Genomic DNA, 16,763 nt, shown 5'->3' with positions numbered 1-16,763 from the left:
GCAGTCAGTATCATGTTCATTTTTTTGTTGCAGCTTTCCGTTCATTTTTCAATTTCATTTTTTTTGTTCCTTTTTGTTTTGTTTTTTTCTTCTTTTTTTTTGTTCTGGTTGTGCGTTTCATTTTAGGCCCCCTCACCTGTGAATCCCAATGCCTTGGACCGCACCGCTGCGTGGCTCTTGAATATGAACATGCAGATTTTAGAAGATGAAATCATTGACCCTGAACCCAGACACAGGGATAAGCTCAGGAGTAAAGAGGAGTTCAGCCCAGCCGAGAAGGTAAATTGTGATTGGATGACACAGCACATATTCAATTCTCATTCTTCTCGTGCCACACTTTCTTGTGCGTCTATGGCCAAAAAAATGTATTTGCATTTCTGTCCCAAGTTAATTAAAAGCAAATGATGTCTAAGAATGCTGCCTCATATTTGTTTCAGGTGCCATTCTGAGAGGTCAAACACTTGTGTAATATGAAGGCACCGATTATGTGAATTGTGCTGATTGTGTGCATGTCAACTATGCTAGATTGGTGGATTCCATAACTGAGATCAAATTGTTGCAAAACTTGGTACCCGTTAGATCATGGACATGCTGGACCCGATTCACAAAGGTAAACTTGGACCCGAAGTCCAAGTTTACACCCGAAGTCCAAGTTTACACCCGAAGTCCAAGTTTACACCCGAAGTCCAAGTTTACACCCGAAGTCCAAGTTTACACCCGAAGTCCAAGTTTACACCCGAAGTCCAAGTTTACACCCGAAGTCCAAGTTTACACCCGAAGTCCAAGTTTACACCCGAAGTCCAAGTTTAAACCCAAAGTCCAAGTTTACACCCGAAATCCAAGTTTACACCCGAAGTCCAAGTTTACACCCGAAGTCCAAATTTAGACCAGAAGTCCAAATTTTGATCTAAATTTAGATCTGAAGTCTAAACTTGGACTTCAGGTCTAAACTTAGACATCATGTAAAAAAGAGAGTCTTCATGTCTAAGTTTACCCTTGTGAATCAAGCCCAAAGTTACTAACTGGCACTATTTAATCGGGATCACCATTAGCTAGTTTTGGATTTTTAGCTTTCAGTTTCAGTTTTTCCTGTATAAGTAAAGGCATACTTGTCCGACCTTGGGGAACTGATTGGATAAAAAACATTTCTGGATGAAGATGTCTGTGATTAGCTGGTAACTGCATAGATGGTGCTAGTAGATTGTTTGTCGCAGTGCCTCTGTCAGTGTCACAGCTTTTTGCTGTGCAGATTTAGCATGTTCCTTGTGTGGAAATAAGACGATAAATATGAACATTGCCGGCGCCATCTTGTGTAATGAAGGCCCCTACGAGCGCTTAAGGGGCAACCATTTTAGTCACTGCAGCCATTTCCCACATTGCTGGTCACCTGCACATCACCACAGCTGCCCTCATCCGCCCCCGCGCTCTGACTGAACCCGAGCACACATACCGGGGTCGTAAAACCATGTCAGCATGAAAATACCCTAGAGCCACTTCCCACACCAAACCCACTTGTCCTTTCATCCTCTGCGCGCAATCAGGCCCCCCTGATAACCTCCTCCACTGCACCTGGCTACTCAATCTGGCCCCAGGCGCCAACCGACCCCTGTAGACTTAGTTTATTGCCCATGTAACGACAGAACTTGCATCACCAACAAAGGGGCTGGAATTTAACCAGTGACCCGACCCCTTTGATCTGACCGATCCCACATGTTTTAGGCCCTGTCCGAATGTCCAGCTGCGAGATATCGATCATCTGTAAGATCCGGGTGTAGGAACATTTGCTACTGGACTTGTGTGAGAACTAGCTTAAGGCGGGGATTCCAAGGATGATTCACTATGTAATAGAGTAACGCCAGGAATGTTTGACCATGCAATAAAGTGACGAAAGAAACATATAAAAGGCCAGGCCTCAGAGATGCAGTTAGAGCACCTCCTGATGATAGCCCCGGTGTCAGATGCGATGTACTCTCCTCTAGAGCAATAAACTTGTTCTTCGCCTTCCAACCCTCCAACGCCTGCCTCTTTATTTTGATCGCTATTCTTAAGGTGAATTAGAGGTGGTTTGCACCAAGCAGCATCGAAAGTCTTGGGAGTCTCGCTGCTTTTCATCACTTGTGGACCGACCAATGATGTTTCAGAAATCACCAACCAATAAATAAATATGGGTTCCTTCTGACCAAGATGTTTTGCTGAGACTGATGAGAAGGTTTTCTAGTGGTGCAAGTTGAGATAGCGAGTTTGCGATAGTGTGTTTGTATTTCCAACAACAAGTGCTGGCTGTATTCTGAACTGCCCAGCCTGTGCTGACCTACTCTGAAGACCACCCAATGCACACTCACAATCAGGGGGAGATCACACATCTCTCAATGAGTAGGTGCGAGTCTCTCTGGGCCTTTGAAGGAGTACTATGGGTCTCCCATTGGAGCCGGTGGAAGCCACCTCTCGGAGGCCGGGGACAGACCTCCCTGGTTGTGTGGTTGGGCTCCTCTCTTCTGTCCTTGTGAAGTGGCTTGCTCCCTCTACACTTTCCAAACAACCTTCCGTGCTACCCCCTTGGTCATTAATATTCTTTGACTTGTTTGTAAGCAGCATCCTTAATGGAAATGGGCATGGTAGAAGGGATTCCCAAATTTGCATTGGACACACTCTTATGTAAATCAGGGCAGCCCACCATGTGTATTATCCATACATTAGATATAACAGACGGATCCTTGGGGCTGTTCTGTGCTCAGAGTGCAATATGTGATCTTTGTCATGTGTGCCGACTCTGCACCTACAATATTTGCGCTTTGCTTGGAAAACTCTTGACTTTCCTTTGCAGGGCCCCACAGGCTTCAACGAGGAGGGTCTGCATCAAAGAAAACTGTGAGAACCAAAAAGCTCCCTCACCCCTTCCCCTAAAAGACAAACCTCATTCATGTGTAACCCCATTGATGATGAACCCCAAGTTGTAATACCCCCTTTTGCCTTGCTTCTCTTTCTCCCTCATTTGAACCCCATACATATTGCTCTCCACCCCACCTCCCTCCCCTGCCTTCTTTAACTCTCTGTTGCTTGACAGCTGGGTATGCAAAATCACGAAATAAATAACCATAAAGCAGTGTGTATGATATTTTTAAATTAGTGGAGATTCAAATCAATCTTAACTTCAAATAGTGTTTCCCCGGGGAAAGAGCCTCTCCCCAAGAGTTCCTCCCCTTCAAGAGTTCCTCCCCTTCCAGAGTCCCTCCCCTTCCAGAGTCCCTCCCCTTCAGGAGTCCCTCCGCTTCAAGAGTCTCACCCATTGAAGAGCCTCTCCCTAAGAGTCTCTCCCCTTCAAGAGCATCTCCCCTTCAAGAGTCTCTCCCCTTCACGAGTCCCTCCGCTTCAAGAGTCTCACCCATTGAAGAGCCTCTCCCTAAGAGTCTCTCCCCTTCAAGAGCATCTCCCCTTCAAGAGTCTCTCCCCTTCAAGAGCCTCTCCCATTCAGAAGCCTCTCCCCAAAACTCTCTCCTTGCTTCAAGAGCCTCTCCCAAGAGTCTCTCCCCTTCATGAGTCTCTCCCCTTCAAGAGTCTCTCCCCTTCAAGAGTCTCTCCCCTTCAAGAGTGTCTCCCCTTCAAGAGTGTCTCCCCTTCAAGAGTGTCTCCCCTTCAAGAGTGTCTCCCCTTCAAGAGTGTCTCCCCTTCAAGAGTGTCTCCCCTTCAAGAGTGTCTCCCCTTCAAGAGTCTCTCCCCTTCAAGAGTGTCTCCCCTTCAAGAGCCTCTCACCAAGAGTCTCTCCCCTTCAAGAGTCTCTCCCCTTCAAGAGTCTCTCCCCTTCAAAAGTCTCTCCCATTCAAGAGTCTCTCCCCTTCAAGAGTCTCTCCCCTTCAAGAGTCTCTCCCCTTCAAGAGTCTCTCCCCTTCAAGAGTCTCTCCCCTTCAAGAGTCTCTCCCCTTCAAGAGTCTCTCCCCTTCAAGAGTCTCTCCCCTTCACAAGTCCCTCCCTTTCAAGAGTCTCACCCATTTAAGAGCCTCTCCCCAAGAGTCTCTCCCATTCAAGAGCATCTCCCCAAGAGTCTCTCCCATTCAAAAGAGCGTCTCCCCAAGAGTCTCTCCCCTTCAAGAGTCTCTCCCCTTCAAAAGTCTCTCCCATTCAAGAGTCTCTCCCCTTCAAGAGTCTCTCCCCTTCAGGAGCCTCTCCCCTTCAAGAGTCTCTCCCCTTCAAGAGTCTCTCCCCTTCACAAGTCCCTCCCTGTCAAGAGTCTCTCCCCTTCAAGAGCCTCTCCCCAAGAGTCTCTCTCCTTCAAGAGTCTCTCCCCTTCAAGAGCCTCTCCCCTTCAAGAGCCTCCCCCAAAAGTCTATCTCCTTCAAGAGTTTCTCCCCTTGAAGAGTCTCTTCCATTCAAGAGCCTCTCCACAAGAGTCTTTCCCCTTCAAGAGCCTCTACCCAAGAATCTCTCCACTTCAAGAGTCTCTCCCCTTCAAGAGTTCTCCCATTCCAGAGCCTCTCCCCAAGTCTCTCCCCTTGAAGAGTCTCACCAATTCAAGATCCTCTCCACAAGAGTCTCTCCCCTTCATGAGTCTCTCCCCTTCAAGAGTCTCTCCCCTTCAAGAGTCTCTCCCCTTCAAGAGCCTCTCCCCTTCAAGAGCCTTCCCCAAAAGTCTATCTCCTTCAAGAGTTTCTCCCCATGAAGAGTCTCTTCCATTCAAGAGCCTCTCCACAAGAGTCTTTCCCCTTCAAGAGCCTCTACCAAAGAGTCTCTCCACTTCAAGAGTTTCTCCCCTTCAAGAGTTTTTCCCATTCCAGAGCCTCTCCCCAAGTCTCTCCCCTTGAAGAGTCTCACCAATTCAAGATCCTCTCCACAAGAGTCTCTTCCCTTCAAGAGTCTCTCCCCTTCAAGAGTCTCTCCCGTTCAAGAGTCTCTCCCGTTCAAGAGTCTCTCCCGTTCAAGAGTCTCTCCCGTTCAAGAGTGTCTCCCGTTCAAGAGTCTCTCCCCTTCAAGAGTCTCTCCCCTTCAAGGGTCTCACACCTTCAAGGGTCTCACACCTTCAAGGGTCTCTCCCGTTCAAGAGTCTCTCCCGTTCAAGAGTCTCTCCCGTTCAAGAGTCTCTCCCCTTCAAGAGTCTCTCCCCTTCAAGAGTTTCTCCCCTTCAAGAGTCTCTCCCCTTCAAGAGCCTCTCCCATTCAGAAGCCTCTCCCCAAAACTCTCTCCTCGCTTCAAGAGCCTCTCCCAAGAGTCTCTCCCCTTCATGAGTCTCTCCCCTTCAAGAGTCTCTCCCCTTCAAGAGCCTCTCCCCAAGAGTCTCTAACCTTCAAGAGCCTCTCCCTTCAAGAGCCTCTCCCTTCAAGAGTCTCTCCCCTTCAAGAGCCTCTCCCCTTCAAGAGCCTCTCCCCTTCAAGAGCCTCTCCCCTTCAAGAGCCTCTCCCCTTCAAGAGTCTCTCCCCTTCAAGAGTCTCTCCCCTTCAAGAGTCTCTCCCCTTCAAGAGTCTCTCCCCTTCAAGAGTCTCTCCCCTTCAAGAGTCTCTCCCCTTCAAGAGTATCTCCCCTTCAAGAGCCTCTCCCATTCAAGAGCCTCTCCCATTCAGAAGTCCCTCCCCAAGACTCTCACCTCCCTTCAAGAGCCCCTCCCAAGAGTCTCTCTACTTCAAGAGTCTCTCCCCTTGAAAAGTCTCTCCCATACACGAGCCTCTCCCCAAGTCTCTCCCCTTCAAGATTCCCTCCCCTTCAAGAGTCTCTCCCCTTCAAGAGTCTCTCCCCTTCAAGAGTCTCTCCCCTTCAAGAGTCTCTCCCCTTCAAGAGTCTCTCCCCTTCAAGAGTCTCTCCCTTCAAGAGTCTCTCCCCTTCAAGAGCCTCTCCACAAGAGTCTCTCCCCTCAAGAGTCTCTCCCCTTCAAGAGTCTCTCCCCTTCAAGAGTCTCTCCCCTTCAAGAGCCTCTCTCCTTCAAGAGCCTCTCCCCTTCAAGAGCCTCTCCCCTTCAAGAGCCTCTCCCTTTCAAGAGCCTCTCCCCTTCAAGAGTCTCTCCCCTTCAAGAGTCTCTCCCCTTCAAGAGCCTCTCCCCTTCAAGAGCCTCTCCCCTTCAAGAGCCTCTCCCCTTCAAGAGCCTCTCCCCTTCAAGAGCCTCTCCCCTTCAAGAGCCTCTCCCCTTCAAGAGTCTCTCCCCTTCAATAGTCCTCCCCTTCAAGAGTCTCTCCCCTTCAAGAGTCTCTCCCCTTTAAGAGCCTCTCCCCTTCAAGAGCCTCTCCCATTCAGAAGTCTCTCCCCAAGACTCTCTCCTCCCTTCAAGAGCCTCTTCCAAGAGTCTCTCCACTTCAAGAGTCTCTCCCCTTGAAAAGTCTCTCCCATACACGAGCCTCTCCACAAGGGTCTCTCCCCTTCAAGAGTCTCTCCCCTTCAAGAGTCTCTCCCCTTCAAGAGTCTCTCCCCTTCAAGAGTCTCTCCCCTTCAAGAGTCTCTCCCCTTCAAGAGCCTCTCCCCTTCAAGAGTCTCTCCCCTTCAATAGTCCTCCCCTTCAAGAGTCTCTCCCCTTCAAGAGTCTCTCCCCTTTAAGAGCCTCTCCCCTTCAAGAGCCTCTCCCATTCAGAAGTCTCTCCCCAAGACTCTCTCCTCCCTTCAAGAGCCTCTCCCAAGAGTCTCTCCACTTCAAGAGTCTCTCCCCTTGAAAAGTCTCTCCCATACACGAGCCTCTCCACAAGAGTCTCTCCCCTTCAAGAGTCTCTCCCCTTCAAGAGTCTCTCCCATTCAAGAGTTTCTCCCATTCAAGAGCCGCTCCACAAGAGCCGCTCTCCTTCAAGAGTCTCTCTCATTCAAGAGCCTCTCCCCAAGAGTCTCTCCCATTCAAGAGCCTCTCTCCTTCAAGAGTCTCTCCCCTTCAAGAGCCTCTCCCCTTCAAGAGCCTCTCCCCAAGAGTCTCTCCCTTTCAAGAGCCTCTCCCATTCAAGAGTTTCTCCCCTTGAAGAGTTTCTCCCATTCAGGAGCCTCTCCCGTTCAGAAAATGGTTTGTTTAAATAAAACACTTTCTATGAAAACGAATATTCTTGTCCACATTTTATTCACCTCTTGCCAGATCTGGTGCCACTTTAGTTAAGTTCACTTCCTCCAGGATTTCTGTGTATTGTTAATATTGTTAAATTAAATCAATAAAAAAGAAACCTTTTCACTTCATTTTAGAAATACTTCCCCTTGACGAACGAGTTAACTATTGATTCCACCTCTGCCCACGAAGCACTTGTAAGGAATGGTTTGAAATGAGAACTCCAACAGGAAACTATTTATAATAAGAGATCTTCCGCAGCTCAGGCTCTGCGTGACCTTCATTGGCTTAAGGTCCCGAACCGTGTAAAATTTAAAACCTCATGCCTCCTTTTTAAAATCAGGCAGGGTTCTGCCCCTAAATATCTGCAGAACCTGGTTCAGGTCTATAAGCCTGGTCGTACTTTAAGATCTTCCACTAGTGGCGATTTCTCAGTTCCCAGAATTAAATTGGCCAAAATGGGCGGCCGCTCGTTTTCCTATCTTGGCCCAAAGATGTGGAATGCTCTTCCGCCGGCCTTAAAAGCCGAGATTGATCTTCTCCCTTTTCGTAAAAAACTGAAGACTTTTCTGTTTAATTAATCCCCTTGCACTGTTTGTTTTGTTTTGGGCCTTCTGCTTGTTTTTCTTCTTTTATCTATCCCTGGCGCCGGGAAACCCATTGCGGGTAGCTGCGCGCAATATAAGTTCAATAAAATAAATAAATAAATGCTTGCACTTACCACTACTTCCTAGAACTCGTGAGGGCTAACATTGCTATTTTCAGGATTCTGTTTAAATACCCCTTAACCTCAGGTGGCAATTTATGGCTAATGTCTTAGCATCCCACACCCTGCCACAAACCTACACCCCCACCACTCAACGAGTAGGTGTCTTCAGAGGTAGAGTGTGTGGAGCTGCAAGCCCTCAGATGTGCAGGGGCATGGTGGTTGTCAGTTCCATGGAGTGAGAGTGACTGGGTCTGTGTTTGGGAATCATCCAGGTGTCACTCCAGGGGCAGCCACACGCCCCACAAACCTTTGAAGCGATTGTTGTGACCCTTCTACACACAGCGAAGCAGAGTAATGCAAAATAAGTGATTACTGCCATTAAGTCCTTGGTTATGCCCCCACTAGGAGCTGCTGCCGAGAACCCTTTTGAATTTTAAAATGATGCTTTTTGTCCTTTCTGCAAGCAGAGATCTGCTAATTGGAGTTCTATTGACACACACTCGTAAAATATGTGTGCTGTGAAAGGAAGAGTGAGGCCAGGGACATTGGCAATGTGTGTCTGTGTATTGCACATCTTTTATTTTACTTGAACGGTGGTCCTCTGAAAAGAGGACAGTAGTACAAGGCCCCCACCAAGCGCCCTGCTTTTCATTGAGGGATATAGTGAGCTTGCCTGGAGCCCCCATCTATCTTCCTAGATGTCCCTCTAATATGAATTTCTACAGTGACTGTCCTGTATTTGAAGATTGTTTATATAGTTTGCTAACTTTTGTCGTTTTATTGTTTTCTATTTTATTGGAGTAGAACAGAGAAATATGTAGCAGTTTAATTCTCAAGCAAGCCGGGCCGAAGACGGCTGTAATGCCAGAAACCGGTCCCCGGAAGCTTGTTTCCTTTCCAGTAAAGAATTGGCTTGGTAGTTTGGTCTGCCCTGTTCCCATGATGCACTGGGCCAGGGATAGACTAATTTGCATGTAGCCAGGTTCTGAACTGGGATGGTGCAGTGAGCTAAAAAATGGTGATGGATCAAGCCCTGATCTTTTGACTGGGTTGGAGTGTTCTGCTTAATTCAGATACTCTGTCCATCACCACCCCCCTTTTTGAAGCAGTTTAATTGTCCACAGTCTCCTTCTTCCTACTTTATGTTATTCAGATGCACTCATCCCTGTTTGGACAGAGAACTAGAAATATTGTGAGCAAATTACTGTATCTCAATGCACCTCATATAGATGTATTGTAAAATGAAGAGTACTGTCCACATCCTGCGACTGTCCCAAATGGATAACACTCCGCACGCTTCCTCATTGCATGGCTCTTTTAAAAACCAGTTGTGAGAGCCACGCGGATGTGTCGGTACTGACACCAGTGCATGCTCCACATTTGGATTTTGGTGCATTACGAAGTCCCCAGTGTTGGGGTACTTGGTGCAGCTCAGCTGAGGGTGCAACAGAAGACCCTCTGAATGTCTCCGCACTGAACTATGAGGCGATGGTGCAGATGAAGCTAGAGGAGCATAGTGAGCGCCCTATAAATGTCTCACTACTGCCATATCAGTGTGATGCAACTCAGAGTAGCGATGCGTTCCGAGAGCTCTGCAGATGTATTAAGATGGGATGCCTGTGCCCGTTGTCGTGCAGAATAGCTCTGATCACGCCTCAATGTATAGGATGCAGGAGAAATAGAAGGGAGTGTAACTCTATGACATGGTTTATGTTCTTAACTGGTAGCTGTTGGTACAGTCCATCTATGGAGCTATTGTAATGTGTTACTTTTTAACATTCCTCCATTTTGCATTACTCCAAAAAGTTAAGTGTCCTAACGCTGCTTGTACTTTGCACATTCATTGAAGATATTATTGCATTCATTGGAACGTTCAGAGTAGGACAGCCAATCAGATTCCTCAGAAGGGAGACTACGAGAAATGGTAGTGGTTCTCAGCTGCAACACTCACAACAGACCTATATAGAGTTACTGGAGTACGCGGGTGGTGACGGAGCTGGTACTTTCATGTGCTACTGGCATTACTGGCCTTGAGGCTAATTATTAATGCCACCTTTTGCCCCCTTCCCTGTTTATGCATTTGGCTTTGTTCCTGAACTTCGGTGAGTACTAATAACAAGTGATATTGACTGTTTCTCCAGTCAGTAATGATGCAAAGTTACTTATCCTCTACTCTCTGATGTTGGGATATAAGATTTTATACAAAACTGATACTTTCCAAGATATCCTCCCACAAGCAGGCACCCCTAACTACTGCCAGGACTGGGCACCGTGAAGCTCTCTCTTGTTTCCTTTGTGATTGCGTGAAGAAAGGGCAAATTCGCCCTGTAGCCACGGTCCGTGTAAATGTTTAAACCAGTAATTCAGTGTACAGAAAAACTGTTGAACACTATTTTGGACAGGGAAACTCTGGCAGCCCAAATAAAAAAAAAATGACCATCTTTGTTCGCAATTAATATATTCCTAACTACATCTGCTGTCCCAGGGAGATGGGATTGTCCTTGTATGTAGGCCAAGAAGAGAGATCAAATGCCCGATATGTGCCCCTTGATCCATCTGGTATGTATGGTCCTCCATACCACGATGAACTTTCCTCTGAGTTCGGCGTCCTGGACCATGTGCAGAGCAGCCCATTGGCCAGCGGGAACCCTCCGGGGCTGCGGTGGCTGTGAGCATGCCAATGCCAACCCACGGTTCAGAGAAAAGCAGATGGGGAATCCTGTCTCCATTTAAAAAAAATTTTTTTTAGAGATTTTATAGCGCGAACTAGACCCGAAGATATCGGGTATCAAAGCGGTTTACATTGCACCAGTTTCGTTACATGAGGACACATTTATTTTTGTTAGGCACAAGGAGATTAAGTGATTTGCCCAGAATCACAGGATGTTGAACGTCATTGCCGAGACTCGAACCGGGTTCCCCAGGTTCGACGTCAACCACTCTCGCCGTAGGGCTACATCCTCTCTCCATGCCAAGCCGCTCTCAGTGAGTCCTGTCTGTGTATGCAACAACAATGTCCAAACCTCTACCCAACCAATACCTGTCACCCACCACCCCTCCACCCCAAAATGACCCCTGCACATAGTAACATCAGTTTTCCCTGGATACACCTGTGACATACGTATACCTTCCATTCTTACTAAGATAAGTCGCACAAGGGCACAGCATCCGACTCAGACATGGCTTTGTCTGTCATCATTGTCAACATTACTTCCCAATGTCGCACTTTATCAATAAAATGAAGATAACTTACTGAATGATACAGTGTTGTTCTTGATCCTGAGAAAACTCTGCTTCTCACTGATAGCAGAGGGAGTGGGGTTCATGGACAGGGCAAGCATTGCACTTAATAGTTTTCTGTAGCTGGACCAGCCCCTGCTCAGTAGAACACCCTGCATCAATCTATCCTTGGATGGAAGAAATGACCTCATGTAAAAAGAGTAGGGCGTTGCTGTGTTTTTAACCAAACAGAAATCAAATTATACTCTTTTTAAGAGTTCCAAGAATTCAGCATCAACAGCACAACATCACATCATCAGTATGTTTTTCCTGTTTGCAAACATGTTTCTTCTGTATGTTTATTTCACACAAATATTATTCATCTCTTGGTCAATTTGATACTGAAATGTACACATTTAAATGTGATCTTCTCAAAACCACTCTATTTTCATAAGGTCTGTCTGCCTGGCTAGTGCTCATCCTAAGCGCCCTGCGGGGGTGATTCAGGCGCTTTATAAAACCTATAAATAAATAAATAAAATCGTGATAGCTGAAACACATCTCCTTTATTACCTGAGACGGTCATAAGCTCTGCTACAGCTCTTTATTTAGCATACCTGATGTTCGCCGTTACCATTTGCTTTCTAATTTATTCGATTTCTTGGCTGGAAATTGAAAATGTGTGCAATTTTCTTGTGTGGAGATGAAATTGCCCATTGATTGATCCACTTGAAAATCCAGTAGACATCAGCAATAAATGAAGTAAAACCCCCCTAAAATTCCAGATATGTCCATAAATGCTTGGTGCCAAAATTCTGAAATAATTGAGCATCACATGAAGTACTCTCAAGTAGAAGTGTTGTTGTGACTGCATCCGATTGCAGGAGAGGTGGGGAATATATGAGCTGCTGTAGCTTCAGCAGAGACTGCAAACAACGTAAGAAGACCATTATCCATGCAGGAATCCTTTCAAATGTATGGTCGCGAATGCTCAGTGAGTCGAAACGCATCTTTCGCATTTGCAGTCATATACTACACCCTAGGCTATCACAAACCATTCCTGGAGAAGTCCTTGAAATCTAACATTGCATCTTTAGATCCAGTTGAGAGAAGTTTATAACTGGGGGACTCCAACCACTGGCTCAATGCGCCAGAAGAAAAAATGCTTTTAAGTTTAACGCGACTGCTCATGGGAACATCCAGCTAGTGAGTGCACGCCAGCATAGAGCTGGTCATATTCAAGATCTATTTGAAACCTGCAGCCTTGACACAGAAAAGTTACAATAAAACCACAAGCAATCTCCAGATCTTAAATACACAGTGAGATACACACTATGGCAACAATCAAAAGCTCCCCACAGTGACTCCAGCTAGCTAGTAATCCCTTGAAAATGACACCACTTCATAATGAGTCCAGTCGAAATCTAAATATCCAGAAGCACCACAACATTTGACCTCATCGCACCTCAACATTGAGAATACCAAAACAAAACGTCAGCAGTCAATGGTGTAGCCGGGATCTATTCAGCCTAAAAGAAAAAGCCTTTATCTAAGTAGACTAAGGGCCTTATTACGACTTTGGCGGTCCTCCCGCATGCCACCACACCAGCGCCCCACAGGAGGACTCCCAAAGCCGTTCCAACACCGCCCGGCGGATTTCGATTGTAATCCGTGACGGGCAGTGGCACGGCGGCGGTTTGTAAGGCTTATTGGAGAGCCTTACATACAGACTGCCGTAGTGACAGCGCCGTCTGCAAGTTCCTGCACAGTGCGGTATGCACTATGTGGTGCATACCGCACCGTTCAGGAACTGGGGTTCATAAATACAGGGACGCACAACATGTGCCCTCCAGATTGCACCCCCAGGTCCTGGAGTGCCAGGGGATCCTATTAGAGCACCCTTTGTTGCCTCTCTACCACCCTTTTCATGGTGGTTGGGTAACGATGAGGCAACTCAAAATATTCATCCCAGGGAAAGACCACCGGCTCAATGGGATACTTGATCCTCGTGGTGCCGACGGTCTCGTAGCGGGCCGACCGCCGCAGTTGTAATACTGCGGGCGGGCCAGCAGTGCGGCGGTTGTTGGACTGTGGAATACCACTGAAATCCTGCAGCGTAGTGTACCATAACACCGCCAGGAAACCAAAAGTGGAAAGTTTGTTAAACGTCTAAGCGACTCTCAGCGAATCAAAGGAGATTTTCAATATCTTCTGTGAATTAACAGAATCAGTAGCCTTGAAATCCCTCAGCAATGTTGGACTTTGTCCCTATCAACTGTTAACCCCAACACCAGTACATTGTTCAGATCATTCAATTCTCTAATTTTAGAAAACTGGGAAAGTGTAGCAAATATGAAAAAGCATCAAATATGTTCACCGAAACAAGTCACTCAAAGAAATGCTTCCGGCCTTGTTCTGCGACGTCACTAGCGTTCCCACCCCTTTGAGTGCTCTTTCGTTATGTTTGAAACAAACCAAAGACAGTTCACTCCTTAAAAATACCTCAACTGACTCACAGATCTTAAGCTGTGATAGGCCTATATTAAACCTTCCTTACGCAAGTAATGTTTTAGAAAGTGTGCTCACTTTGAGTAGAAGAAAATATGCTTCACATTTACTGATTAGGGTTCCAGCCACCAAGTGGCACAGACTGAGCAACTGCAAACATTTGAAAGGAATTTTTTGCAATGCCTCGTGAAGAAAACTGGGCAATGCCAATTCTGTCCTTGGCAGCATGCCATCCTGTACTTCTAATGAAAAATAAAAGAGAGATTGCTTTGGAGCAAATTCATCCATTCTTAAACAGCACACCAAGAACATTAAGATTGAACTCTTTGAACTTTTCCTTTCTTCTCAACATCACAATGCACCCCTTATAACAATGTCAGTTACATTTCTATCCATACAAAGACAATACATAAATTCATCAAAGTAAAAAGAGTGCATCAGATTAACTCCAAAATTTCTTGGAACCTTTCTTTCTAGGGTATTGAGAAAAAGTAGATGTCCATCTCTGGAAGGTGTTGGGAAAATATTTCTCCAATGTGAGCAGCCAGCTTCCTGCAACCCTTACCCATTCCTACCCAGACTGCCAGGAACCTTGGTGCTCCATTTGACTCTGATGTATTTGATTATTCATCAGAGGAACCAACTTAAGCTCTATCCAACCAAGTCTTAGAGCAGAGATGTGCAGGTCCCAGTCGGCATCAGACTGGACTGCTGTAACGCTGTAAACAGCAGCCCGTCAAATCCTCTCACATGCACCTCACATCTATTCCAAAACTACGTCTGACCCTCAACCAAATGCGTTGAGGCCATGTAGCACCTGTACCTATAGCTTTATTGACTCCCAGAAAAGCCATGAATCAAGCTCCCCAATTGCTTGGCTCTCATTCCACAGGATTTCTTGGATCTCATCTTCAACAAGATAATATAGACCAAACTATGCCTGAAATAAGAAAACGCTGATCTCCTTACTCTGGGAGGCCCTGTCCAGAGATTTCTCCTCTTTGAATAACCCGACTCTGTGCAACCAACTCCCACTTCTACCCCGAATGCCAGGCCTGGGCCCTCCATTCGACTTTGATTTCTCTTTCAAGCCTGAACTGAGTACTGAGCAGTGGAGACACCTTAAGCTCTATCTATCGCTTCTACAGCTGTCTCTTAGAGCGGGTCCTTATTCATGGTCAGACTGGTCTACTGTGACATTGTAAATACTGACCTCTCAAATAATCTCACGTGCAGGTCACAGCCATGCTAAAACTAAGCTGCAACTTTGACCGTCAACCTGAAAGGTCAAGGCCACCTGACGTTTGCCCTACTGTCTCTTCATTGGCTTGTATTAAAGACACAAATCAAGCTAAATCCCATTACACATTTTAAAATGCCTCCTGGGGAAAAGACAGGGGCTGCTCACTGAAACTGGCATCACACCAAAATGCAGCCAGGACTCTATTCATCCAACACACACAAGATTAGCATAAAACAGGTCCCACGCTCTAGAATGCCCACAATTCATCATTGAAACTACAAATAAACTACCTCTCTTCCAGTATTTTCTTGAAGGACAACCTTTGCAAGAAAGCATTTGGTTCATCTGAGGTGCAGCTTGTAGTGGAAGGCCATTGGCTGAACTCAGATCACAGTTTCTGATCCTTTTCATCTTCTTTCCTTGTTCTTAACATATTATTTTCCGTATCTCATTATCTCTTTAGATTGTGGCTCATTCACATAAAAAGGTGTTACTTGCTGACAAAATATATTACCTATTCCATTGAAGCTCTCTTCTACTCTGGCCAGTATGCTTTTTGTTTTATGTTCACTGCCTTCACTGGTATTTTACAGTCTGTTTACAAAAGCGAAGCTAGTGTATGCACTTTCTCTCACTTTCGTTAGTTGTCCATTATAGGGTAACTTTGGAGGTGCATATATGTGTAGTCCCACCATTTCCTCCAACATACCCATATAAAAGCACCATTCTAGGCCCAAAGGTGTGTAAACTGCAGTTATAAGTTTCTCCTCATAGAAAATTGATCTGATCTTGTCGTTGTGAGCCAGTATACAGATTTAAACTCTAAGATGATACTTTTTCCACGTACAAACTACATGGCACAAGTTCCACATTTCTAAGTAGAATAGATTCTTCCCTTGGAAAATCGAAGTTTCCTAACTTTGTGAGACTGCATATGAATTTATATTGAGACAGACAACTTTCTAAATGTATAAGTTACAATGCAAAAGTTCTGCATTAGCGCCTTCTCCTCCTCATGGAACTTTGTGAGTCAGTATATGGATTTATGTACAGAGATCCTAATTTTGCATTTGAAAGTTATACTTAAAGTTTAGGATTTGAGATTTACTTTATAATTGCAAACACAGTACTCAATTGCTTTCAAATAAGCACGACCCCTATCAGTACAGATTCTAGAATAACAAAAGGCTAGGCCTGTTTTGTAGCCCTAAAGTCAGCTTGGAGTAGGGATAGGGCATTGCGTCCTCATTCAGTTTAAAACCAAAACAATATCTGTCTTGTATTCCAACCAATGCTTATTAATATGTTTTTAGGAAAAAGCATTGCGTGTGAGTTATGTTTTAAATGTGAGTACAGTTGTTGAGAACGGGATTGGCTCCAGTCTAAAATGATACATTTCTGTTTATTGAAGTAAATATGGCATCAGAAAGAGAGCCCTGGCTCGGAGGAATGTGAGAATCTGAGTCAAACCTAGGTAGTTTGCATTTTTTTTATTTTTTCAAAATGCTTTATTGGTTTTCCAAGAACAATCAAAGAGTCAGTAACAGGGTTACATGAGGTATGTAAGGCAAGTTAATACAGTACATTGGCTGAATGGTGCCTAGTCGGGTAATGAGTCACAACCCCAAATACTGTAGGGAAAGAGGCCCCTAGAAAAAGAGAAAAGGAAAGAAGAACAAGGCAGGGGAGAGAGAGCGTGACGAATAGTCAGTTGATATCGTACACATCTGACTTTGTATCTGTTGGCATCAGAGCAAGTTACTCTGCTTGAGTTTTGGGGAGAAAGTCTGTAATGTGTGGATACCTCACAGAGGTATTGATTGGTCCTCAGGCTTCCACAGAATATGTTTACTTTCCTGTGTTTTCTGGGAGTGCTTGGGAGGATGCTCCTTAGAAAGGAACATGACAATCAAATGTTTAGAAAATCGTGTAATGATGGACAGTGTTTAATGTCCCTTAAATTGGCCTTGGTAACTTGTGTTAAAAATGGGGAACAACCTTTACAACGCAGTCATTACATCGCACTACCTTTACATAGCAGTCATTACATCGCAACATCCTTTACATCGCATGTCATTACAACGCAGCCA

The 16,763-nt window shown here is 45.6% G+C and overlaps 1 protein-coding gene across 12 annotated transcripts in view; it reads left to right on the top strand.

Annotated features, from left to right (window-relative positions):
• Window positions 1-16,763, top strand: part of DAB2IP (DAB2 interacting protein) — a 1,475,985-nt gene that overhangs the window by 1,372,550 nt on the left and 86,672 nt on the right. For 9 of the 12 annotated variants that reach the window (XM_078641853.1, XM_078641861.1, XM_078641852.1 and 6 more), the window contains one exon: window positions 127-279. The exons of the other annotated variants lie outside the window; for them this stretch is intronic. In XM_078641853.1, coding sequence (XP_078497979.1) covers window positions 127-279 — 153 coding nt within the window. The remainder of the gene's footprint in view (window positions 1-126; window positions 280-16,763) is intronic. 12 annotated transcript variants of the gene reach the window in all.

The sequence above is a fragment of the Lissotriton helveticus genome, chromosome 5_1, assembly GCF_964261635.1.
Source record: "Lissotriton helveticus chromosome 5_1, aLisHel1.1, whole genome shotgun sequence".
NCBI classification, from domain to species: domain Eukaryota; kingdom Metazoa; phylum Chordata; class Amphibia; order Caudata; family Salamandridae; genus Lissotriton; species Lissotriton helveticus.
Note: the sequence above shows the minus strand (reverse complement) of the source record. Positions and strands in the feature narration are given on the sequence as shown.